The following is a 27174-nucleotide window of genomic DNA, read 5'->3' on the forward strand; positions in this document are numbered from 1 at the left end:
CAGCAGGGCCCACATAGAGGCCAGCAGGTTAAAATCCTCCTTCTCAGTGGAGGTGGAGGAGAGGGAAGAGATGCTAATATGGTTTGATTTTCCCCTGGGAATAACCCAGTGACTCCCTGTGGGCTGCAGAGCATTAACCCACCCTTCATGCAGACAGCTGCAAGCTTAAAGGACCCTGATGTGTCATTTCCAGTGTAATTTGTGACTCATGTGGTGCCCTTAATATAAAGCGTGGATTAGCAGGGAAGGCTTCCAGCCTGGAAGAGGAGAAGTTTAGAGGGAAAGTAAAGGGGATTTTTTATAGTTTTGTAAAACAGCATGATTATTCTGTGAAATGGCTACTAATAAAAGCTTCCAACCCAGTATGCTCTTCCTCATGCAATAAGTGAACAACCAAGGCTGAGGAAAATACAGTAAAATAACTCAAATTTAGCCAGGGAGTGAAACATGTGGGTTAATACTAAGATGATCCAGGCCTGTGTTCTACCTGAGAAATTAAGGCATCCTCTGACTGAGGCTGAGGAACGCTGTTCCCAAGTTCTTGAGAGCTTTAGGAGCACCCAGGAGTGCTCGTGGGTGCACGTGTAAGTCACCTTGGCAGCCTCCAGGCAGTAAGTAACTCCCTGAGAAATGTTCAAATCACATTCCCAGACATGTAACCCTCTGCAGATGGAAATAATCCAGGTGGGAGATGTGTCAGTGAGGGGAAATCAGCCTCAGAGGTGTACTGATCCCACAGCAGTGGGATGGGGCCCGTGCCAGAGCTCAGCTGGGGAATGGCGAGCAACAAAGTGCTGCTCCATATTCCTTGTTCAGGCAAAATTCTGTCTGGGAAGAAAACACATGAGAAAATGAGGGGTTACCACGAGCTGCAGAACCATCTTAGGGCAAAGAGTAAGTTGGGCACTCTTCACAGAGATTGTTTGCTGACAGGAGTTAAAATAAACGAGGAAACAGAGAGGTTGCATAGTTTGCTTTATTAGAGCAATGAAATAACCACGAAGCAGTCTGAGGTAATTACACCTCCTTTCCAGCTCAGAGAGGCACATCACCCTTGGCCACAAGTTAAAGAATGTTAACAGCAGCAGGGAGGCGAGTTCAGGGGTGCCTGTGCTTTACTGGGAATCCCACCTCTGACAAATTACAAACACTCAGTCGTGGAGAGCAATTATCTCGCAGTAACCACGTTCCTGCTGTCCTTGGTGGCAAAATTACAGAAGATTCTCAGGATTTGGGATTGAAGAAAGCTTGAAAAGCAAAACTTGTGGTTCTATGGGTGAAAGTCCCCTCTGGCAGGCAGAATGACTGGGCACCAGTGCATCCTCTGGCCCCTCTGTGGGACATTTCTGGGGGAAATGATGTGTGGGAGCTGGAGCTGAGCTGTCTGCTGGCACTCAGGAGGTCTGGGGTTTGCAGGAGGAGGTTGCACAAGATGCTCTGACCCCCTATTTCTCATTTTGTACTGAAACTTTGACATGCATAGCTGGTGTAGCAGCTCTACAAATAAGAATTTCATGCTCTTTTTTTAATGTATTGGTCCACACACGATGTAGGCTCTGTCCTGTTTTGATGGTAGTTGTTTATCTGCAAAGTCTTGGCCACTTAACTCAGTGCAGTTCAGTATCCAGTAGCTCCTGCATGGTAAACTGGAAATATAAAGCCAAAAGTGTTTGAACTTCTGCGTGGGCAGGTGGGAAGGGAGCAGGGAGCATGCCCTAAATTAGCATGGTGACTGCTTTGGGCTCCTTGGGGGAGCACAGCTCCCCTGTACAAATGCAGATATATAGGTCAGCCAAGACACAAAACAGTGAAATCTCAAAGGATTTTTCACTTTTATAGCCAGAGCCTTTTATTTATTCCCCCAAGCCATAGGTTTTATACCTGTTATACGAGCTTAATGTTATAAACGACCCAGATCCGATATGGAAATGAGTTATTAAAATTTATTGAGGACTCAATAAAAACAGCAAAGCAAAAGGAGACAGCGCTGGGACTGCGGCTGGGTGCCAGAGGCTCGCCCACAGAATTTATACCCTTGTGGTTGCCTCAGCTGGATGCGTATTTAATTCCTGTTTTGCATAGTTTCGCCCCCTCGTCAATCTTTTGGGAGCCCTGCTTTCCTGGTGCTGTGGCCCTCAGGGTCCTCACTGGTTGGAGTCCCATTCCTTTTGTGAAAAACGAGGTCCACTCTCCTATGAGAATTTAAAAAGTTTAATAAAAACACAATAAGAGACACATAAAATAAAGCAAGGAGGTAATGGCCGGGTGCCTTGGCGCTCTGCCAAGAGCACACCTGATGCTCAAGGTGAGTCCTTTTCATACCATTTTTACTGTCTGTTCTTTATGCATATTCAAACTTTTCCCGGAGCTGTTCTGCGTGGCCACTCCTTGGTCCCGCCTTTGTAGAGCATGCGTATTCTTCTGCCTTGTGGTTTTATTTCTTTTGATTCTTGGCCTTGGGCTCGCCAGGTGCGAGTTGATAGTTGAGTCGGCCTCTTAATACCCCAGACAGTCAGGGTTGATGGCAGTTTTTGGGCCTCTTTTCCCCCTGGGCAGAGTGGTGATTAGCCACTTTGGGCCCCTTTGTTCTCCGGGCAGTGTTGATTAGCTGCTCTTGGGCCTCATCCTCTGTTCGCTTGGAGGTTCTCTTACTCGCTCACATTTGCTAAAGTCTTGCTAAAAAGAAAGAAAACTACATCCACACAGCAAAAGCATTTCTAACATTATATAATATCTACCTTAATACTTGCGAGAAGCCAATATTACAATATATGTTTATAACACTTTTGTGGTGGTGCCTTCCAAGTCTGGCTGACAACAGCCCGGCCCTTTGCACACCCCACAGAACTGATGTTACAGCACACAGATCATCCAGCCCCTGTAAAAACCAACCCACACCCAGAGCACCCCAGCAACAGCTCTGACCATGCAGTGTTAGAACTCATGATTAATTCATAGTCCATACAACATAAGGCAAAAGCCAACTCTCAATAATTCATCTAGAACATTAAGAACTGTAAGAATTGCAACACTTCATGAGAGAGAGAGAGGGCAGGGGATGCAGAAATTCAAACTCTAAACTGCAAATTTGAAGAGGGAGCCTGGGCCAAATGTGCTGAATACAGAGTGCAAACACTGTGGTGCTTCTAGTGGTGTCCATACAAAGTTCAGACAACTTTTGGCCTGGAGAGGAGAACATTGGGCTTGTACATTGTGCTCATACAAGTTGTTCATACTGCCCTGTGGCCCCTCAGCACATTCCTCTACCTGGCACAGCTCAAAAGGCATTTCAGGAACACAAGAGCTCACAGAAGTTGTTTGAGCCGTTCTAGATCTCTTTGTGTTTGCCTGTGTGGGGCCGGAGACACACTGAAAGCCAGGATTTGAGCCTTAATTCAATTACAAGGAGTCTGGATCTCACCAAGGAAGTGCAGGCCTCAGTGTCAACCACAAAGGTGACATCTGGGATCTACCAAAGCCCGTGGCCAAACTGACTTGTGCTTTTGGCAGAATGACAAAACGCTTTTTGGGAAATGATCTTTTCCCAAAGAAGTTGTTGTCATGGGTGGAAAGAAGAAGGAGAAAAACCAGCTCTGAGTCTGGCAGTGGCCAGGGTGAGTGGCCAGAGCTGCTGCGGGGATCTGGTGCTGATCACAGGCTTGTTCTTGCAAAGTGCTGAGCACAAAACAGCTCCGAGGAAGGATTAAGTCTGTGCTTGACTGTCAAGGACACACATAGTTCACTGGCTATATGTGTGCCCAAAGTTAAGCATGTGCTTAATGAGGCTCGAGTGCTTCGCTTAGGGCAGAGCTGAATCTGTAATAGCTCCATGTTTTTGCAGCTTTTGCTGAAAAACGGGGCTAATATTTTCCTGCTTCCTGGGAGATTTTGAGGACAAACTTGCTAGTGTTCATGGTTCTCGTAATGATAGCAAGGAAACTCATGAATAAAAAGGAAGAAATTATGTATCAATACATCAGACTCACAGTAATTACTTTTTCCTACAAACCTATTGTGAACCCAGGAATTTCAATAGACACGTACATCACGTACAGTGAGAAGAAAAAATCCAAAAAGCTGAAAGAAATTTGAGCTCTGCTATGCTTCTAATATGTTTAATGTTATTGTTCCATTAAATCCCTACCCTTAATGACCCCAGACATATTAAATAACATTCTCAGGGCTGAAGAAATGCTTCAGACTTCTAATTTTACACATATTTTTTCCTCCTGTGCTCTCAGACCTCTAGAAGTGTTATATATTGAAAAGCCTCTGTAGAAAATACTCTGCAGTCTTTTTCCTGAAGGGAGGCTGCAGGTGACTGGGCTCACATGGAGCTCTGTTTGCTCTTGATGGTTTTTCAAAAATAGTTTTTGCAGCTGTATCATTTTTCTTGTTTGCAATTTGTGGCAAGCAGACAATGTACAGTGGAGCCTCAAAGGGATAAATCAAGGGGAAAGATGACAGATATCATGGGCTTGGCATGGCAAAAATGCTCACACTGCTTGCTTAAGAGCACAAAAGAACCTAGGCCATGCAGGGACAGAAAGTATTCATGGTGATATAATTTCTTAATGAAGATGCCTTAAAAAAGGCACAAAATATCACTGCAACACCTCATTAATGACATCTTCCTGCTTTTTTAATTGCTGTGAGGCTTTTTTCTCCCTGCTGTGACAACAGCATTGACCATATTAACATTGGCACTGGGAACTCTTTTGCTGGGCTGTCAAGTACCTTTTAATCTTTCAATTCCTGTATGTCAAGTCAGGTTTCTATCTCAAGGATGAACCAAACCGTATTTCTGGGTCAAGAATTTTTTTTTTTTTATCTGCAAAGTAAATTAGTGACAGGAGCTTCCCAGAGCTTGCCTTTCTTTTCACACTGTGACTCATTTGTTTTTCTGTACAAGCCCTGCTTGTTCTGGATGATGGAAAAACATTTTTACTCAACAAGCACTGCCACTTAGCCACTGTGGCATCAGTGTTTGTCTGTTCTCTACATTCCCTCTTCCCACCAGCATCTCAAGAGGGGAGACAAAGATGAGTTTGCAGCCAGAGTCCCACCTTTGCACCCCTGTAATTTATGGGTGCTGCCTCCTGTGCAGTCAGCACTCCAGAAAGGATTGTAACCCTCCTGGGCAGGGGGAGGCTTCTCTAAATCAGGGTGTGAAGACCTGAGATTCTGATTTTTGAAATACACACTTCAGTCCCCACTGCTGGCCAAAAAGCAGCCCTGCCTGTCGCTGCTTACAGCAGAAGCAGCCCTGGACAGAGCTCACTACAGCAATTGTGAAAAGCATCTTTATTTCCTTTACCCCAGCATCCAGTGGGGCTGCTTTTGCATGATAACTGAGATCTGCCCCATAACACTGGAAAAACTCATCTTACCTCAAGTGTTTTTTAAACTTGTGTGCTTTCTAACACTGCCTGCCTCTAAAATTTCAAGATTCCTTAAAGAAAGGCATAAAACACCCTTGTAGCACCTCACGGATGTGTGCAGGGGAAATACAGGCAAATATTACTGAGAATGATCCTACGTGTCGGGTCACATCATGTCCAAACCACAGCAGGCAGTGTTAGCTATTGCTGTGTGTGCTGGGTTATACATTAAATGCCTCTCTGTACACCCACCTGGAGCTGGGTAGCACTGGAGCTCATCTCTCTGGTTTTGTAGGGCTTACCTGCTCCGTAACAGCATTTCATTCGGCTTTCTTTACAGCCACCTCCTAAATAACAGTATAAAACAATTACAAGAATAAGAATAACAACTAGCCTGTGAGTCTCAGCTCTGCCCAGGCTGAGAGCTCAGCACCCAGCACACCCCATGTCCTCAGCCACGTTCCCAGGGGACACGAAGGGGACCGGCGGCTGTCACACCAAAAAGCGCGGGTGGGGAACACATCCTGACAAATGTGCTTACAGTAAGGGATTTTTTTTCCCATTTGCTTTTCCCATGGTGACAGTCAGCTACTTACTGGGCAGAGCTGGAAGTAATATTCTGAACTGCTGGAGGAAATTTTCCCAGTTGATCAAACTCTTATGTGCTTTGTGCTGATCAAAGATTCTCTTCATGTCTTATGCATTTGAAAGCACAAAAGAATGAATGAAAAAAGAGCTATTCTTCTGAGCTGGTAGACAATGAAATGATGATTGGTGAGATTATGCCTTGACTTTACTGTCAGCACAATGTCAGTAAAGGCAACAGTATAGAGAAGGTGCATTTAGAGATATTAATACCACTAAAAGAAACAGAAAATCCCCCAAAAAAGAGGAAAATGTCTGGGTGTATTATTATTTTTATAGTTTAGTGGAGAATAAAATGAATTTTTCATATTCTTGAATCATATATTTGCCCTGATTATTCATCCCTTCATATCATATCTGCTTGTGTAGGCAGGAGTGGTAACTCAATGTTTTGCTCAGGTGAAAATCTGCTTTTATATATATATATATATATATATATATGTATGCATCTAGTGCATGGCATGGCAGGAACCTTCCACTGGTGCTGCTCCCAGCAAGGGACTGACTTTGCACAACCTTTTCACAAATGCCCTGACCTGTGTAGAGGAATTAGAGGTTGCTTCTTTGACTTCTAGCAACAGTGTTGGTTTTAATGGCAAAGTCTAAAATAGGCTTTTTTTAATGAATTAAAAATAAATTAATTGTGCTGAGTAAAGAAGGCACTTCTGAGCTGAGGAATCTGCAGTCTCAAGGCATTAAGGCTTCGTTCCCAGGTCTTGGCTTGGGGATGCTCTTTTCAGGAACGGGAGCCAGTTGTTCTGGTGTGTTTGTCACATGTATCACCCCTCAAAAAGGCACACACATCAACTGCAGCAGGTGTCTCTGGGATGGTTTTGTCCTGCTCATGGAGCGAGGAGAAAGAGCAAGACTGGAAATAAGCAGGGGAGGAAGGCAGCACATGTGGACTAGGATGAGAGCCTGTAGCCATGGGATCACAAAAGGACGTTTTGAAGATCACATTAGAGCAATGTCTGTCAAGAATGGTTTAGTTCTAGCTGATCTTGCCCTGGGGCCTGGGAATGGGCTAGGTGACCTCCTGAGCCTCCTTTTGCTTTCACAAAAGTAAACTCACCTTAATAACGCTGCTTCCTTGTGGATTTTCTCTCCCTCTTCCCCCCACTGTCCTTCTATGCCAGGTAACAAGATATTTATATACACAAATGTGCTTTCCAAAGCTTATTGTCATTCTCTGCATAAGAAGTTTGTGATTTATATTAAGCTGACTGGTCCTTGAGCATGTGCTGTTGTCAAGCTCTCTCCGTCTGCTCAGGAGAAAAGCACTCCGGGGCTGGCACTCAAGAGCATGATCTGGGTATTTATCCTTTTGGCAGTTTGCTAATTATTCCTGTTGCTATCACATCCCCGTGCGGATTTCTGTCTCTCTGCCACAGTAAATATTCTCTCATTTTTTCGAGCTGTGGAGCTGGTACTTATACTGGAGAAGCCTGAATATCCTGCAGGGGCCCATATTGTCATTTGGTTGATAGCAGTGGAATGGGCCAAACATCCTTTCTGTACCACTCAAATTGCATGTCTTTGCATTCCTGTGTTGGCCACTCATTTTCTGGCCCATATTCTGCTCTTGTAAACAGCTCCTATCGTCCCTGGGAGTGCTCTTTGTAGCAAATGCTTTGATAAAGCCGGAGCCATCAGCTGCCAAGACTCCATAAGGAGTCAGAAATAGGCACCAGATATCTCTGCTACTGTAGATGGAGCTGCATTAGCAGCATCATTTCTCTTCCTGAGGACTTAGTAAGCCATTAAAATGTATTATAAAATTAAATGGCATTTTTTCCACCTGGTCTAACCGGTGCCAAGTGCATTGAAAACCCTCCCAGATGATACAACTCTGCATGCAAAATCTCAGTTTGCCCTCCTAAGGACTGCAGCTGCCTCAGAGACACCTTTTTTTTCCATGGGCTGCCTCCTTCCCTTAGAATAATAAGCTTTAGATGATCTCGGGGCACTCTAGATCCCCCTGCTGCACAATCCAATTTGACCTAAGTGTTGCATGGAGGGGAGGGAGGGAGGGAGAAAATCTTGCAAGCAGACACCGGACTTTCAGTCTGAGATTCCCATTAGTACAAAGAAGAAGTTCATCAGTGAGGGCTTGGGAGATTTCATGCCTGTCTGTGTTGGAAGAAGGGCTCTCTGGAATTGATGGAGCATCATCTGTGCTTCAGTGGTGTGCTGGATCAAGGGGCTGCCTGTGGAGCTTCCAGATGCAAAAAATCCCCGAGTCCTTTCCAGGCCATAAAATCATTGAAACAGCAGCAATCTGCTGAGTGGACACCTTTTAGTCTTGCATTAACTATCCTTTTAGTCTTGTATTAGCTGTATTTTATCATTTAGGTAACGCTGTATATGAACTGTTGAGCCTGCAGCTCAGCTTCAGGACAGGTATTTAAACACCTTAAGTGCTCCACAGGAAGAGAGGAAAGCTGCTTTCCAAAGGAGAAGAATAGCAACCTATGGCTGTGGGTAGACCCAGTTAATCTTCTGTTATCTGTTCTGATAGCCAAATTATGCTCTTACCAGTGCTAGTCCTGTCCCTGCCAATGCAATTACGAAGCCTCACTGGTTTATATCTCTTAGTGAGTTTGCTGCTGCCCAATTCCCCTGGCTGGGTCAGGCAGGGGCTCTGTCTGCAGAATGGCCTGACCCAAGCAAACCTGCTCCCTGCTGCAGCAAAGCTCATTGTTGTGCTCCCTAATCATCCCTAATCCCAGCGGCTGATTCCCCTGATTATGTGTCAGAACACGAGGCTAACCTGTTTAAAAGGAGCTGTTTTCCAACCAGCAGCACTTCCTCTCCTTAGTTCAGGGACGTGGGTCTGACACAAGAGGTGTCTCAGAGAGGTCTCTGGATGGCAGCATGGGAAGACAGCATGTGTCTGTCAGGATAACACTTAGCTCACATTGGGCTCTTTGCCCTATTTTCTAGCTTTTTGGCTGCTCTACAGATAATAGAACCCCTCCAGAGCAGAGGAAGTCTGGCACTGAGCAGGATTCTTTCGAGTAATGCATGGCCCTGGTGGGTATTAATCCTGGTAGTTTAGGCAGGTGTATGCTAGTGATCCTGGAAACTAAATACAGATTTCAATGGTAAAGGTTTTATTTTTTAGAATATAATGTTTTCTGAAATACCAGAGAGTCTGCAGAGCCTGCAGTCACCCTGTGGTGATTTGGTTCATGAACAGCAAAAAGAAAAGTCCTGAGAAGTTATTAATGTTGAGGCTGGGGGATCAAGTGATTGGCAAAAAAAATGTTTCCAGAAATATTTAAGAGAAGCTTGAGACTTTGCAATTATTTCTGAACCCAAATTACTATGTTGATTTATCCAAATACTACTGAACACCAAACCAGGTCCCAACCATAGCTAGAAAGGAGCTGATTTATTCATGACTGTTCATTTATCAGAGCAGCTTTCTCTCTTCTGTTTGTAAGCATGACTCACTTTTATAGCCACCAGATCAGATCACAGTTGCATCTTGTCTTGTGTCAACACAAACGTGTCCCTGTCCTGTTTAAAATCCTTCTTTGCTTCCTATGTTTTTTCTGAGTTGTGCCATGGTGGGAAAGTCTTCATGGGCTTTGATTTCCCCTTAGTTCTTATTTCTTCCCTACACGTGTTACCGTGCTGATTTGTCTTTTCCTCATGCTGTAATTGGGCTGGTGCCACTGTGTAATTTTTAACTGTGTGCAGTATCAACAGACCTCCATCTGTCTCTCCTCCAGAGCTTCCCAGCCTGCCACTATAAATATCTGCCAAATCCTTCTCCAAAGAGAGGATCACCAGATTCCAACTGTTTGCAAAATACGAGCTGCTGCCAGAAATCCTCTCCCACCGTCTGCAACCTGTGCAGAACCTGTCCCTGCTCGGTGTGGGATGGCACTGCTGGCACTGAGGAGCTCAGACTGGAATTCATTGTCCCTCAGAAGTGTGTGCTGCTGCAGAGGGCTCAGCATGTTGGTCTCTTTGCTCAAATATCTCATTATATGTGTCATTTTATTAGACAATAACCTTCAACAATCACGGGGTGATAAAACCAAACTAACTTGTAGGTAGGGGTTTTTTTTTTCCCTTTTAAAATGAAATTCTAATTTAAAACATGCTGTGGGGTGGATCAGTTCCAGTGTTGTTTTATAAGATGCTTTACTTGATCTGGAAGGGTCTGGGAGTTCATCCCCCTGTCCCAGCCTGTCACTTAGGGACTGAGGACCACTTACCATGATATAAAGCTGGAGTAACTGGTTGGACTTGCTCAGAGCAGTTTGATCTCCACCTCTCTATACTTATACATCAGAATGGATCATTAGAAGAAATAAGAATTAGCACCAAACAAGCTTGGTTGGATTGTGCACAGTTAAAAAAAAAAAAATAGTCAAAATAAAATAAAATATACCTTTTTAAAAAACTATATCATAAAAATAAAACTTGGATAAAATATTTTTATGTATCAATGCAGTTGGATAAAGTAAAAATTCTAGATTATGAGGTAGGTGCCCTTTAACACAGTTAAAGCCCTTCTCATATCAGTCTGTTAATGGCATTGATTCAGAGCTCTGTGAGGCTCCTGTGGCTTTGTAAGTTCAGTTGTGTACCTTGGGCTATGATCCACACGTGTTAGTGTTTGCTGGTGGTATGGCAGCTTGCTCCGGCTGGGGAATTCCCAAGGAACCTCTTTAGGTACTGCTGCAGACATCATATTAAAAATAAATGTCTGCTTGAATAAAAATCTGTCTGTTTAATGTCAGATCCAAGGAACCAGGTTTCTGTTGTATCTGTGGAAGATTGGAGTAAGTCAGCAGAAAGGATTTTTCAAGGTTATTTCAGGAGAGGGTTTCATGTCTGGACCTGCCACGTCTCAGTTGTGTAGAGCTCTGCAGAGGAGCATAAGGAATGTAAAGTATCTGGGGAGGGTGGTAAATCCTCCTTCCAGTCTACATTCTGAGTAACAGGGCATTTTCAAGAGGCAGAGAAGTGGGTGCCATGCGTTTGGCATGAGCATGGACCATGTGAAAAGTGGCTGGGGAGCACCTGAAGCACCAAAGAAACTTGGGAGTTTGTGTCATGATGTGTCATCAGGTTCAAAAAGTACTGGGGTTTCCATTCTAGATTGCACTGTGGATTTGGTGTCCGTTTTTGAAGGTTTTAGGGCAACCAATTTCATGGTTTTTGTAGGAGGGTGTGCTGCCACTTAATAATACATTATGACAGCAGAAAGATATGTACAAACAAGTCTGAGCCTGCAGGGCACCTGAACTTGCTCCCAGCCAAAAAATATCCGCAGCCATTCCCGGGGTGGCAGGGAGCACCGGGAAGAGGGAAAGGGAGCACAGGCTGGGCTGGGGCAGGGCTGTGCTTGCAAGGCTGAGATCCAGCCCTCAGTTAAGTCTGATTTTCTGGAGCAAGGTTTTCTCGTAAAGGAACAGCCGTGGTTTCTTTTACGGTCTTTGGGAGATAAAAAGCAGATGGCATTGATTAGCTAATTAGTAATATTTTCTGCAACTTACCAGCTTGATGTGCATAAAGTTTGCAAAATCTTGGGGTGAGGATTTATTGAAGAAATCAACTCTTTTAAAATCGGGGGAGGAGGGAAGGTTTCATGCAAATGTGTAATTTTATGTCCGGCAGAAATAGGTTAATCTTTTTTTTCTTTGAATTCATATTCAGAGCTCATTCCTTCATTTTTTAGGGGAATATGCACAATGAGGTTGCAGCTCTCCTAACTCTTGTCTTGACTGCGTAGTGCATTGTGTGAAGTGCCAGAGGTTCTGCTCTCCCCCATTCCTCTTCCTGGGTGTGCTCCTTGCCCTTTTGCATTTCTTATGGAGACAAAGCAAAATACTGGTTTTTATTTCATTCCAGGCTCGCTTTTAGCTTGTGTCCTTGTGAACCCTTTGTGGCCACAGCAGCCCCCTAGCAGGACTTCTGCCAAGTGCTGGCCACCTCCATGACCACTGCTGTGACAGTGGTCAGTGCTGTTTCGGCCAGAGCGTCACTGGGGTGTTTAAGGCTGCTCTGACCTTGAGTTCTATTGGACATGAGTCAAATACCTTGATGTTTTTCATCATTTAGGGCAAGATAGAGTACCTTGCCAAGAGATAAATATAAAAAGGAATGTCTGAGAAAGGATATCAGGCTTTCAAACCCTGCTGGGTGCACAGCAAACTCTTCATACAGCAGAAAACCACAAGATTTTTCTCTTTTCTCCAGCAGCCTGGAGAGCCCTGCCAGGGCCTGTGGGCAGACACCAGCCCTGGTAGTCACAGTAGTGGGTGGACACAGCTTCAGGTCCCCAGCAAACCCAAAATTAGGACTTCTGCGGAGGTTTGAGCTCTGCACCAGCACCACCCCAAAGCCTCTCATGCACCAAGGTCCCCGTGCAGAAGCTGTATTTTAATTGCCAGTGTGCAGCACGAGTGACGCATGAGCTGTCATCTGGGCCACCTGTGACAGTGGGCAATGAGAAGGAACTTTGTTTTCCTCTTCTGGAGAGCTGTCCTCCCTTGCAGATGCTCTGCAGGCAGCTTTGCTGTGCTTATCTCCTGCTGAAGACTTCAAAACAGGGCATTACACAGGTTGAGGTGCAGCCCAGACATGGCACTGGTCAGCTGCTTGAGTTGTGCTCCATCCAGAAGGACTGGAAGTTGCCTGAAGTGAGAGAAAGATTTGCTCCTGTCTTCGTATTTTCTATGTAGTGTGCTATGGAAGCTTTAGCCTTCCTATTTCCAGCCTTCCTATCAGAATGACATTTTTTATTTGTTCTTAAATTTAAGAAACATCAAATTCTGCATCCTCTCTCAAGCACAGTCTTGTTAATGTTCTTTGAAACATGACAAGTGTTGTGGCCATCAAACTGCAATGATCCTGTTCCTTCTGAAATGAGAAAAACATGTCACTTTTGGCTCTAAGTAATACAAAGGGAGAGGCATATTCCAAGAGCTGCATGGCTGCCAAAGATGAAAGAAAAATGTTATTACTTTTGGAAATTTCATAATTACAGTTAATGATAATTTAATGAAATGACATTGTCTTCACCGCTATTGCTAATGAAATGTTTGAGAGTGATAAAACAGGTCTTGTTAAATAGAGGAGAGTTTTGAGTGGAACAGCTTTGTGACAGCAGACTGCCTGCACAAGTCTTGAATTCCTATTTTTTGTTAGAGTAGTTTAAAAAAGAAGATAAAATGAAGGCTGTGTGGGAAATAATGCACAAATGAGGTATTTAAAGGTCTTCCATTAAGCAAACAATACTGAACTACTGAACAGCATGCTGATGACTGAGCACTGCTCCTTAGAAATGCTAGCCCTTCATTAAAACTCTTCCCTTGTTTTCCTTTGCAGGCAAACCAGAGAACAAGAAACCCCGCCTGACTTTTTTTACTTCTCAGACTATGAGAGACATAATGCAGAAATAGCAGCATTTCATCTGGACAGGCAAGTAGAGCGGATTTGCATTAAAAGAAAAGGGGAAATATTGTGATAAGTTGCTGCACTTGGCCATTCCTGAATTACTTTTTAAAAGGGGAAAGTGGAACAAAGTGGGCAAACGTCATAAATAAATGAAATGGCAGATGATGAAAGAGTAGGTTAATAATTAGGAAATGCGACTTGCTCTGGGAATGAGAAACCTGGCAATAAGTAATTCTCAAAAAGAAAGAGAAGTTATATTGAAGAGAAACTGAGGAATTAATTTCCCTTGTGATCTTGAAGTACATATGGTGAGGACCCATCTCCCAGGGAACGTGTCACGTAAGTGTGACGGGAGTCTGGCTCACCCCAATTAGCTCCAGAGCACGGAGATCCAAGCGACACGTGGGGAATGGTGTGAGTATTCAGAGAGGAGTAATGGAGATGGGGAGGGAGTTCTGGTTCCACAGCAAAAAGCTGGGACTGTCCCACATCAGGAGCATATTTAGGCCCCAAGTTAGTGGGAAGGAGAGGGCAGTGGTGGTCATCTCATGCTCCTGTTGCTGAAAATGTCCCCCCTCCAGAGTTAGTGCAGGGGATGGTGGATGCCCCAGGACTGCAGCCCTCCCTGCCTGCCCAGGTTAGGGGTGGGAATTACTAATTAGTGATTAACAGTATGTCTGGAAACAATGGCATTTCACTGAAGCATCTTTCGCACTGTGAAAGGCCAAGAAACATCCTTTGGAAAGCTCAAAGCTTTGGGGCCACAAGTTATTTGGGGGTTTGTGTAGTGTTGCTGCCTTCTAGGATGATGGCTGGGGTATGGGAACATATCAGCGGGTGGCACAGGGTAGGATTGCCAGTAAGAGCCAATCCTGATCAGATCCTTCAAGGATCTTCTCTATTTTATTGTTGTTGACCTTGGTGTTGATCCCTTCTGCTTTATATTTTATAGTGCTGTTTTAAGCAGATGGTGCTGTAGAAAAAAACATTAGTGGAGTTCCTATGGGGGGTGTGTTAAATATCCACACACTAAGCAGGAAAAGCAGTTGCTATGCGGTGTAGAAAATGTGAACAGCAGACAGTGGGTATAAAAATCCTGCCTCTGGGGACACTTTGTATGGGGTCTTTGCTCTTTTACTGTATCTAATAGCAATGCTTCGTAGGGAGGTTTTTATGATCTACGAGGGCGGGGGAGTTTGGAGTGGAGAGAGGCTCTTCTCCCAGCCTTTGCCTGTGGGAAAATTTTTGGTCTCAGGGAGATTGTTTAGGTTGGTATAAGGGTATTAAAACAGAGAGGAGCAGAAGGAAATAAATCAAACACATACTAAGACTGTCTGCAAAAGAATTACATGGTGTTTGTGGGAGAAAGAGGCTGAAATCCCATTCGCCAGATCACTTAAAAGGCTGGTGAGCAAAATGCGTGTCACAACAATCATACAGTAGCATGAAGTAGAAAAAAATAAATTCTTGCTGTCTCTGGTTTTTGGAATCATATGTATCTTCATTTTTATCATGGAACAATGCCCTCCATAGTTTTCTTGTATTTTACTGCATACTATGTGGGCAACTCAGAGCTCATCATATTCAGGACATATTTTGTAATATATTGTGTGAGGGATTAGCCAGTTTAAAGTTGATGGGCTTTATACTCCTTAAAGACCATGGATAAATGTGCCTTCAGAGTGTAATGAAGCTTCCTAAAACCTCTAACTATCATTACATCTTAATCCTTTACATAAACGATGTCTTTTCTCCCTCTTGCAGGATCCTGGATTTCCGGCGTGTGCCCCCGGTTGCAGGTAGACTGGTTAACATGACGAGGGAAATACGAGATGTTACTCGTGACAAGAAGCTGTGGAGAACATTTTTCATCTCACCAGGTAGTCCTGGAAATAACACTCTATTCTTTCTATCCTGCTGAACACATACTTAAGGAAACGATGTGTAGATTGCTTAATTGCTCAGATATTTCTAATAAAACTGTCTTCTAGACCTTTGAATAAAAATAGATGTGGAGACATAGCTTACAAAGAAGACTTTATTGTTTTGAGTTGAGTGCCTTTTCCCCTTGACAAATTATCCGCAGAGAGAGGCTTTTATGTTTGCCAAAGCAATGTATTCAACAAATGTTTTATGTAGAACAATTTCTAAGGCAATTTTTTCTGGTGCTCTCCATTTACCCAAAACCTTATTACCCAGCCCATTAGTTATTTAGGGTTTTTTTCCTACTGCAGTGTGATCTGTCACTTCTGTTGGTCAGATGCCTTTATTTCTGGGTTTGACCGGAGGACCAAACCTAATTTCTCAGAGTCATTCAGGTTTTATTACAACAGGAGTTTGGAAAAAAAATCAGGAAATAGATATGTAATATATCCTGCTTCCAGCTCAAATTCTCTGTTGGGCTAGAAGTGACCTGAATTGTTCCCAGTCCTCACTCTTGCTTTGAGGGCTGACCCAGGAGCTGATACCACTCTCTCTTACTCTTCACTCTTTCACAACATTTTATGGACCCAGTCAAGGATGGAGCTCCACAAGGTGGGAATTTTACAGACACAAGATAAAACCCTATCCTGCTCACCAAAGTATACAACTGGAATTGGGAAAAATGGGCAAAGGGTGGGAAGAAGTGACAGCATCTCTGTTCAGCTTCTGGGATGCCAAGATGGAGAAATTAAGGCTCTGAGTTAAGGCACAGAAATAATGTTTAAGTTTGTTCTTACATATAGAATTTATAGATTATAGGTTCAATTTAACGCACAGTGCCATGTTCCAGTAGCTTAACTCATATTGTTTCAGCTGTGTGCAAATGTGCTTTGCTGAACTGAGGCTGTGACTTGTGTAAGAGGCAATCTGGAGCAGAAACCTCTGGAGATCTCTCCCTTGCTCTGTGTGTGATTGGCCAGAAGCTGTTTATCCCAGATCCCTAAAGTCGAGATCCAAAGACTTAATTACAGTTTCTCCCAATGTAACTGTAATTTATTGCTGTTAGCTAGAAACCAGAGCCCTGTCGTTGCAGAGCTTTTGCTCTTAAAATGTTTATCACACTTTTCTGATCCCCAGTAAAGTCATTATTACAGCTGTTATTTTTAGCTTCGTATTTATGTTCAGCTCTGCAGGACACAGTTGAGCAGACAGTTATTTATTCCAGGAACTTCACTTGTAAAATACATTACATAATTGCAGAAGGTTTCCTTTTCCCCTGTGTTCTGAGCACTCCAATTTTACATGCATGGTTATGGTGACAGTACGTGTTCCCCAAACCTGGTGGGCAGACATTCTGCATTTGCCTCAATTGCTTTCCCTCCCTCTTTGTCTCTCTATACTTTTTTTTGCCTTGATTTTTGTAGGCAAATATGCGCAAAAAAAGGGCAAAAAAATCTTTTGATGCACAAAGTGCTTTGGCTCATGTGAAATATAAGCCATTTTATTCCTATTTTGGCAAGTAAGGTGTGGATTAGTAGGTTTGCTTGATTTTTAGTCTTCTCAGGTTATATTTCAAGGCTTAGGGGTGAACTTGAATGATTTCTGAGAATTACAAAACTGTTCTCAAGTACTGAGCAGCTTACAGCAGCCAGAGCAGGGCAACACAGAGTTAAGGCTGCCAGTTCAGATGAAGATCTTTATCTTGTCATTATGAAATTCTGGACATCCAAGGGATGATCCAAGCATAATCCTTTATTCAAATTTATTTAGAGGTCTCAGATAAATTCAATTAAAATATTTGATTAACTATGAATCAGGCTTTTCTGGAGAACAAAATGCTTAAGCAATTAATTTTTCTTTCCATTTTACATTTCCTGAATCAATACACTTTGGTTAAATCACGTTGGTTACTTGTCAGAGTTCTTCCCTACAAGTCCCCAGATTAATTAGTCAGGTTCTCATTAACATGTGCCCAACCTCTGTCTTGTATTTCATACTGACCTTAAAAGGCAGACATTAATTAATGCTTAATGAAAAAATAATAAAGATCCTAAATTAAGCTTTTAGAAGCAACTTTCACAAGCCCAGCAGGCAGCTCAGGCAGCAGATTGAGGGCAGAGAAGGAAGAGGGAGGTACTGGGGTGAGATTTGTGGTCTGGGGACTGAGGATGAAGAGGGAGCAGGGAGCCTGGGGAAGGCTGAGGGGCTGACCTGGCCCTCTGGCAGATGGAGGGCAGCTGAGTCAGTCGGTTTTGAGGGAGAGCTTCCTCCAAAGGTGAGAAATTGAGGTGTGACCTCTTGGTACATGCACAAACCAGGCTGTGCACCAGCATAAAGCTGCCAAAGACCCTCTGGAACTCCCTTTCAGGTAGCTCTGTCACTGCATCTCCATCCCCAGCAGTGCTCAGTGACAATTAGTAGTCATGGGGACACGTGGTGCCTGCTGGCAAAATATCCCTCTCCATACACGTGTACCCAGCTCTTAAAATTAAACGAGCACTAAATGAAATGGATTTTATAGGAAGATGTTCCCCTCAGGCTGGGAGGGGGACCTTTGAGGGTGGTTATTGATGATGCTCACCAATCACAGGATCATGGAATCAGCTGCGTTGGAAGGGGCCCATCAGGCTCATCCAGTCCTGTTCCTGGCCCTGCACAGGACACCCCAAGGATCCCACCAAGAGCATTGTCCAAGCATGTGTTATCTCCCAAACTGGTGTTGGAAGAAACCTCACTGCATTTCCACTCCTGGGCCACTCCCTTGTCCCATCAGGCATGGAAATCAGGGCCAGGGAGCCACAGGCAGCTGTGGCTTCAGAGCACGGTGCCGAGCAGCATCCCTGCTTCCGTGGAAAAGTGACAATGGCTGCGAGCAGGCAGATCACTGGATGCATTAGGCTGCAGTCAGAGAGAAAGCAGATTGCAGAAAAGTGCACTTCCAGGCAGTTTGGATTTAAACATGAGAAATGGAATTAGGTCAGTAATTATTTAAATTAATTTTATGTCCTTTGCAGCAGGGCAGACTGCAGTAGTCCTGCTACTCTTACAAATGAATGGTAATTTGCTAGGAAAAAAGAGACATACTAATGATGTCAGCCTTCATTTTGGAAGTAATTGAGGCAGCAGCTTAAAGAAATCAATGTTACACAGCGAGTAAGCACTATGTTTTTGTTCATATTAACCAATTCCAAGGGATTATGGATTTTTTTCTCTTTCAGCGTACAATAGCGGTTCTGAATTACCTATTATTTTGAGCAGGTAAATGAAAGATCTTTTGATGCATTGCTGTAGTAAATATTCAGGATTCTTTCCAGTACTCCAATTGCACAGGCTTGCTAAATGTCCTCTATTAACAGTCATGCAAAGCTGAATAAAAGAATTGCTCTGCCAAGCAATTTGCTTTAAGGTATCCCACCTTGTTCCTGTTCTTCCTGAGAAGAATTACTGTTCAGCTATCAGGAGGATGCACAGAGAATGTGCAGATGAGTACACAGACACTCTGGTTCTTAATTGTTGTAATTAGTTAGAGTTTCAATCACCAGACCATGATTTTTGCCTGCATTTCATTACGAATCGCATCCATTCCTCCTCGGATAATGAAAATCAGACACTGCAACACGGGGTTCTCTTCCCTTTCTGCTGCTTTGGGGAAACAATTTTCATTTCTAGTGAAGAAGGATTTTGCATGTTGCAAATGCACAGCATTTGAACATTCCAGCAGGTATAAACATCCCTCCCTGCCTGGTTTGCCAGCACTGCTGCTGTTGCCATTCCTGCCCACTCTGCAGGAGCACAAATTCCTGGCTGTTGCTCCCTTTGCAGGTGTACTTATGCAGGAACACCTTCATCTGGTGAGAGGAACACATGGTTTGGGCAATTTTAATGAGAGAAGAAGGACTGTGCTCCAGTAGGGAGCTCATCTTCCCTTTCCCTCTTATTTTTGCTTCGGAAAGCCAAACCCTGCTCTCAGCGTGGGATTGCCATGAAGCGCTGGGCTTGTGTCTCTAGCTGGAATTTCACCCTCAGCCTGCTGTGCAGAATGTGGGTCACCTACTTAGGTTTCAAAGAGCCTTGCTACAGCACCTTGAAGTCTTAAATGAGAACTGTGGTTTTCTATATTTGGTGCCTCTTTTTTTTCCCTACATTTTTAAGAAGCCTTAAAAATGAATGTTTCCCCAGATAATTCAGGCTGCTGCATCTTACTGCTGGTATGTAAGGACTAGGGTAGACATAATAAGACGTCTATTCCGTGTCAATCAAAGCAGTTAATTTCTTTAGCAGCAGCTTGAGATAAAGCATCCTTTCACCTCCACTATCCCCAGAAACTGGACAGGAGCTGTGGGGAGTAGGTACCACAGGTCTGAGCCCATGGGGGGAATAACTGCTGGCAGAAAAGGATTTGCCATTGAAAGTAACTTCTCACTGAGAAACATACTCATGGTTTTACTGCAAGTTCTCTGTCTTAATGCCAGTAAACACCTTGCTGCTGCTCAGGGGATTGGATGCCTGGAGCTGGCGATGGGGCTCCGTGGAGGATCGATAGCTGGAAGATCGTGGCAGGGATGAGTGGGATGAGTGGCTGGCATGGTGCAGGCAGCACACGTGCTCCCTGCACAGCTCTGCAGCAGCAAACACCAGCACTGCCACAGCCCTCAGCTCTCCTCAAGATTTACCTGGATACCAGTGTGTGATTACTGTCAAGTGATTAGCCCCAGTTACTTTCGTTGACAATACAGAGCAGGGTTTCATTGTTCCCGAAGTTAAATTCAGAAGCAAACTATTAAACAGAGTATTTATCTTCCCACTGAGCAAAATGCTGTGTTTAATACAACTTCTTTTTCTTGAAAGGTCAGATTTACATAGTGAGCAGCAGAGGCTGTAATGGCATGGGGGGCATTTGCTGGGCCTTTTGCTCTTTACAAAACTGTTTGGCAGGAGATAAACGAGCACTGGCTTCCTGCTGCCCAGTGCAAGCCACGTCATAGAAACCTTGGAAGATAAGTTATCTCAGGCAGTCAAGATAAATCCGAATGGTTCCCTCCCTCCATAGATGAGGGGGTGATGCTGAGACAGCTGAATTGAAGCGCAAGCCCCACTGCAGCTGCAAATCAGTGGAAACACAGTTTTTAAGAGAGGATATTCTGCTTGGTAAAACACCTAAATTGCAAACTTAGAAGTATAGATATGTCGAGTGATCCCTTCCTTCCTTTTTTAATTTCTGTTCTTCGTTTTCTCTTCCCTCAAGTGCTTTTCTTTTCCTTGAGTAATTGTCAACAAGCTTTTTGGCCACAGAGTAAATATTTCTGGCCTTGGCTGGGATATATTTAACTGCTGTGATCCAACCCTGTGAATATAAATAACACAGTTTGGGTCAGCTGGTCCTGAGCACGGATGGATGAGTGGCCCTTGTGAGTCAGGCACGGCAGAGTGATGCAAAAAGGCTGTCTTAGAGTAAAGTAATCACAACTTCATGGACAGATCAGGTGGCCATCAACAGGAAAAGCTGGGACATCAGTGGGAAGCTGGGACAGATTGTCAAGGAGCATCACATCAGCCTTATAGTGTGGTTATTTGGTGTAATTCCGTGGTTAACAGCCAGTCCCAGCTAATGTAGCTAATTACTCAAAAGCATCACAAGACCTTATTGCTACTCCATGTTCCCCTACTTCTCCTTCCTCAAACACAGCTGCTTGCTCTGTTCCTCCCTCTCTGCTGTCATCCCCAGAGTTGTCCCCTATCCTCCTGACTCACCATCTCCTGCTGGCAGTGCCCCATCTCCACTGGGCTGCCGGTTTGGACTGGGGGGTGTCACAGTGACGTGCAGGGCCGTGTGCTGCAGGGCATCACTGCCATGCAAACCCACCCCTTACCTTCCTGTGGCAGGCAGAAAATCACCTCCTGCTATTCCCAGCTCTTCCTGCCCCGTTTACACTGAGCCTGCCCAGAGGGAGAGGAGCTCAGAAACAATATTTGAATTTAGAGGCCTTGTGGGGAATTAGGAAGCAATGTGACTTCTCAGCTTCATGCCTTACCATGAGGAAAGGGCACAGTCTTCCTCTAATGACATTTTATGTACATAAAGCAGTGTCAAAAAGAGCTGTAGCACACTGACAGGAGCAGCAGTGTGCTCCTATTCCTGTTCCCAGTGCGGCGTTGGTGGGCTTTGGGATGAGCTGCTCTCTCTCACCCTCAGTGAATTCCCGTGGGCAGGGTGTTCCTGTAAAGAGGTGGGTGTTCCTGCTGGTACAGAAGTATGTGGTGGCAGTTTTAGGGAGGTTTTAAGGTAACACACGGTCCAAAACCTGCTGCAGATTCTTTTTCTGTGGTTGTTGGAGTAACGTGAGGTGTGGAGGAAGGAATTTGTGTTTGGGATGTGTGCTGACAGCGTTACGACCGTGCTATTTCCACCTTCCACGCACACCCCCACGGGACTCTTGATGGTAAATAATTCTCCTTGCAAAAACTGCCAGTTCTTCTCATACCAGCAAGGAAATGAATGAAATGTTCTCTGTACTTAAAGAAACGAGCCAAGATTTTGAGAAGTGACTTAATTTTGGGCACATGCCACTTGTTCAGCTGTGGGATTTGGGGTTCCAGCCTGGGGTAACAAATAGCTCCCAAGGAATGTATCAGTCTGGGAAAACAAAAGGAGAAGGACAGGATTTAAAAAAAATGGGCTTGGGGAATATAAATAGAGTGCAAATAGTCACAAAGAGCTTAGCACAGGGCGTGATCCCAGCCACTGAAATGAATGTCTTTCTAGTGGTTTCAGCAGAGGAAAACTATGTGTGGTAACAGGGGTTTGGATTTATTTCTGCTCCTACATACACCAGTGCTTTTATGAATTCTCAATACTGATTTAAGAATAGGCTTTAAAGCTCTTTTCCTTTCTTTGCCAGCCAACAACATCTGCTTCTATGGGGAATGCTCCTACTACTGCTCAACAGAGCATGCCCTGTGTGGAAAACCAGACCAGATTGAAGGGTCTCTGGCTGCTTTCCTGCCCGATTTGTCACTAGCAAAAAGGAAAACCTGGAGAAACCCTTGGAGACGCTCCTACCACAAGCGCAAGAAAGCAGAGTGAGTAGTGGTGAGCAAAGCTGCACAGGGTGACAGGGAAATAACCCAGCTCCTGGCCTCAGGAGAGCAGCTGGGTTTCCCCAGCCCTGGGAAGGGACAGGGCACTTCACGTGCCAGGAGCTCCAGCTTATGGTCCTGAACCCAAAAGGACCTTCAGTGGCATAATTCCCTCATGGGACAGACACCTCCAGTGGCATTGACAGGATGCAACAGGACCTGTCTAAGTCCTGTCAGAGGGGAAGATTCACTGCTCTCAGCAGCCCTAAACAAGTCTCAGATGTTGCCACCATATGACTGATGGTGCAGCTCATCTCCTAAATCCTGAAGCTACTGGCCAGATAGTTTTCAGTCTTGTGATTTTCTTCCTTTTCCATCAGTCACAGTCTTCCTTGCTTGCCTGCATTGCTGGAAGCAGCCTGAGGAATGTGCTGCCTCTACCTGACCCTGCCCTCAATCGAACATGATACAAGTAGATCTTTGCAAAATAACAACGTTTTTTTTGTAGTTTTCAGTAAGCTTTGTATGTCACATAAAATATCAAAATATTGCCTTTTCCAGATGGGAAGTTGATCCAGATTACTGTGAAGAGGTTAAACAAACACCTCCATATGACAGTGGGACCAGAATTCTGGATATAATGGATATGACAGTTTTTGATTTCCTAATGGGTATGTTTCATCTCTTTCAAAAATTAAATGCAACATTTAATTAGAATAAGAACCATTTCTTTCTGCACTGCTCTGCAGAGCTCAGCAGTTTGCTAAAGCATGGCTGAAGCTGCATTTACTGTATGTGCTGTTCTAGATGATTATGAGAAAATGCAGATTTACGTGGTTATGTATTCCCATCAGTGCAGATTAAAGGAACAAAGATGTTCAGAAATGTAGAGTGATGATGAACGCAGGTCAGGCCAGTCTCCTTCACAACAGTGAAGGGCTTCACACTTTGCTTTAGTGAGTGCTTTACCCCTGTAATACATGGCTCCTGGATGCACATGCAAGCACTGCTCATTATTGGTGCTTTGTTTTCATCCTGCAGGAGTCTTCTCTGCTGCTTCTCTACGAAATGTCAGGGTGGGGGGGGAAGAGGCATTGCTTTGTCACCAAGGCAGCTGTGGATTCTATCAGGATTTTTTCTCTTTATGTAACCTGATCTCAGTAAAATAATTATTTACAACCAGGTAATATTGACCCATTCCAAGCCTAATTCTCCTTCTCATATGAAACCTTTCGTGCTGAAGCGAATACACCTCTAAGGTGCCAACCTACATCCTTGATCTTTGGACACATGCCAGCATGGACACATCCTGTGCCATTGCCCCCACTGAGATTTCTGCAATAGGCTGCAGCAGGGGAGGCCAAGTGACAGCTCAGGAGCCATAGGTGGCATCTATAAGTAGCTCAAGACCCCTGCCATGGAGACAAAATTCATAGCTTGGCAGCAGTCCTCTACACATTGACCTTAAAAAACAGATCACACAGGGAGAGCTGTGCAGCTGTGCAGATCAGCACCATCCTCATCCATATCTACTGTTCTGGCTTCCCAGGCAGTCAGCAATTGGTGCAAAGTTCTCGTTAGAGGAAAACCAGGGGGTGTGTGGTTCAGAAAGTTGAATGTAGTATTAACAAAGTGATCAGGATTAACACCCCTGCTCGAAGCAGGCATTATCTCCTCCCTGAGCTAAGCCTTGCACATGCTGTGTGTACCATGTCTGCTTCAGACACCCTACTGACCCCAGGCTGCAGCAGCAGGGCTTACTGTCACCAGGGCAGGAAGCTCTGGTGGCTCAGGACGCAGGTACCCTACAGGTGACCAGGCTCCCCACACAGCTGATGCCCTTGTGCTGGAGAGGGATTTCCCTGGTGTACCCCAGGAGGGGTTGCTGGAGGCTGGGAAGGTTGGCTTTGTCTTCTGATGGGCCTGTTAGAGCTTAAGTATAAAAGCCGCAGAGAGCTTGAAAAGCTGTGAGAGGCTTAACAACCCTTCCAGCATCACACACTTTGGGGTATCCATGGTAGGAGCAAAGGAGCTCAGCAGATCTGTTGTTTGCTCTGCTCTACCCAGCCATGGTTTCTGGGCAGCGCTAGGCTTTTACATTGCCCTGACCTGCAGGCTCAAGGCAGAGTGAGAATGGCCTTTTTCTTCCTTTTTTCCATAGGTAACATGGATCGCCATCACTACGAAACCTTTGAGAAGTTTGGAAACGAAACTTTTATTATCCACTTAGATAATGGAAGAGGGTAAATACCTTTAATAATCTTTCTGGGGTTAAAGGAAAAAGAAAAAAGTCACTCTTTAAAACAGCCTTTGTTACATTCTTGCCCTTATCTTTAAATAGGTTTGGAAAATATTCCCACGATGAACTTTCCATATTGGTGCCTTTAAACCAGTGCTGCAGGTACGTTTTCCCTCTGGAGGTGTTTCCTGGTTTACAGTTGTTTCCACTAACAGGACTGAAAATGTTCAAGTGAATCTTGCATTGCACACCATGGAGAGGAGGAGATGGTGTGATCCTGCCCAGCTAGCCCTGAGCATTGGCACTGCCATATTAAATGCCCTGTTGAGTCCAGGACCTTGCAGGAACACAGCTGTGAGCTGTTGGGGGAGAGGCTTTAAGACAAAATACACATCCCATGGAAGTCAAGTGACAAAATCCCAGAAAGTGCTTCTCAACAGCTTTCCTTGGTGCCCGTGGCCAGGGTTTTCAGAGGGGTCAGGTGACATTTGGAGTTTCAGCTCTGCAGGGTGAGCTCTGTGTCTGCGGGGGCTCTGGGCAGCCCTGCAGGGTGAGCCTGAGGAGCCTCTGCTGCTGTCACACGTCCCTGCTCACGTGTGTCACACGTGTCATTGCCAAGATGGGCATGGCCCCGTGAATGCTGCAGCAGCTCCAGTTGGTGCCCTTCCCAGAGAGGGGCACGAGGGCTGCCTGCACTGCCCCATGGATCTGTGCTCCAGAACCTCTGCCCCTCTAAGGGCCCCCAGAGATCAGTGGCCAGGTAACAATGCCAGCCGCTCATTAGGACTGTGGCAGTGCCTGAGTCTCATCATTTCAGATCCCAGAATAAGGCTCTTAGACTATTATTGTAATGCTGGCTATAAGCCTTTTAGCTTTGTCAAAATCAACAGTGATGGAAATACCAAATTGCTTTTTTTTCTCCTTTTTTCTCTTAGAATCAGGAAGTCTACCTATCTGCGATTACAGTTGCTAGCCAAGGAGGAATACAAACTCAGTCTCCTGATGAAAGAATCTTTGCTAAAAGATAAAATAGCTCCAATCCTCTACCAGCCTCACTTGGAGGCGATGGACAGGCGGCTGCGGATTGTCCTCAAGGCCGTCAGTGACTGCATAGAGAAGGATGGGTATGACAATGTGGTTGAAAATGACTTTAACACGGATGTTAACACTGTTACGACCGAGAGGTAGTGAAATGGCAAGACTACGTTTTTACCAGCTGAGTCAAGAAGATTCAAAGAGGAAAAAGAAAAAAACGAAAAAAATAAAAATAAGTCTTGCAAAAGACTGTGTATGCCACTTTGTGAATTCAGTGAATTCAGAAATGAGATATAATTGTTCCCAAAGTAGGTAAAGTGTAGACTCTGCAAAGGATTAGTTGATTAAGAAAAATAAGTCTAATGTGATGCTTTTCATTAGTTCCTGAAGAGAGATTATGAAAAGATTCAGAAAATACTCAATCATTGACAGACAACAGTCTGATAGCAAAACACCTCCTGTCCTTTTTGTATAGAAAGGAGGCCTTTACTTAATATTTTGTATTTATATATGGTATATCTATGAAACCCCAGACCTACCTTCCAAATTTAACTGAGAGGGACAGCATAGTTTTGTGACTCACACTTTATTTGTGGTGACAGTCCACTTGGTATTTTGTGTTAACCCTTTAAGTGCTCTAATCCACTGTATCTTATTTAAATTGAATGCTTATTTTCCCCCCAGCTACTCAGCATTTAAAGGGTTAAGGCAGTATGAACTTTTAAAGGCAAAAAATAATAATAATAATTATAATAATAATGATAATAAATACAGGGGTTACCAGAAGGGAATTTCACTAATTGTGCTTTGACAGGAATACTTGAATGTTGGTTTTACAAAGTGATGTAAAATGACAAGTTGTACTATTTGTCCATAAGGAGGTGGCAGCTCTTATCTTTCTAGACTGTCATAGCTGAGCTGCTACTTTTCAATTTTGCTTTTGATAGTTTTGTGTAAATATATACATATATGGGTAAAAAGCTGCTTTCAGCAGCTCTAGGCTTACTTTTGCAGCATTTTTGTGGAATTGTTTGCAACGTGGTAAAAGTGCAATAAAGATATGCAAAATGTGTAGCCATCTTGTCTAAATGGATTCATTCATCTTGTTCAGAGCAAAGCTCTGTGCACCAGCCAAGTGTCCCAGAAGTGGTTGTTTAAATTGTCATCCCCTTTTGTAGCAGCAGCAAGTGGAGCTGGAGCAGGGAATTGGTGATTAATACTCAGCGAAACGCTGATAAGGGCCGGGGTGGTGGAGAAGGCTAATCTTTCCTATGGAAGCATTGTTTTGACTGTCATTTCAGCATCCCTTCCTCTTGCAATGATAGCTGTAGAGCCACACCTCTCAAAGATTATGGCTTGACTTGCTGCCCAAAGATTTTAGAAACACCAGTGCCTCTCACTTGGGCTGCAAAAGCCCTTACACAACCTAGGAAATCTCAGCCTAAATTAGCTGGA

At 44.2% G+C, this 27174-nt stretch overlaps 1 protein-coding gene across 1 annotated transcript in view; it reads left to right on the plus strand.

Annotated features, from left to right (window-relative positions):
• FAM20C (FAM20C golgi associated secretory pathway kinase) overlaps positions 1 to 26793 on the plus strand; it is a 59206-nt gene extending 32413 nt beyond the window's left edge. The window contains exons 5-11 of the mRNA XM_042037560.1: positions 13377 to 13469; positions 15210 to 15325; positions 22268 to 22448; positions 23007 to 23116; positions 24607 to 24688; positions 24787 to 24846; positions 25620 to 26793. Of these exons, the coding sequence (XP_041893494.1) occupies positions 13377 to 13469; positions 15210 to 15325; positions 22268 to 22448; positions 23007 to 23116; positions 24607 to 24688; positions 24787 to 24846; positions 25620 to 25872 (895 nt within the window). The 3' untranslated portion in view covers positions 25873 to 26793. The remainder of the gene's footprint in view (positions 1 to 13376; positions 13470 to 15209; positions 15326 to 22267; positions 22449 to 23006; positions 23117 to 24606; positions 24689 to 24786; positions 24847 to 25619) is intronic.
• Positions 26794 to 27174: the final 381 nt, after the last annotated feature.

The sequence above is a fragment of the Corvus kubaryi genome, unplaced genomic scaffold (assembly GCF_017639235.1).
Source record: "Corvus kubaryi isolate FWS band 111438036 unplaced genomic scaffold, C.kubaryi_AGA036_p1.0 37387, whole genome shotgun sequence".
Lineage (NCBI taxonomy): Eukaryota > Metazoa > Chordata > Aves > Passeriformes > Corvidae > Corvus > Corvus kubaryi.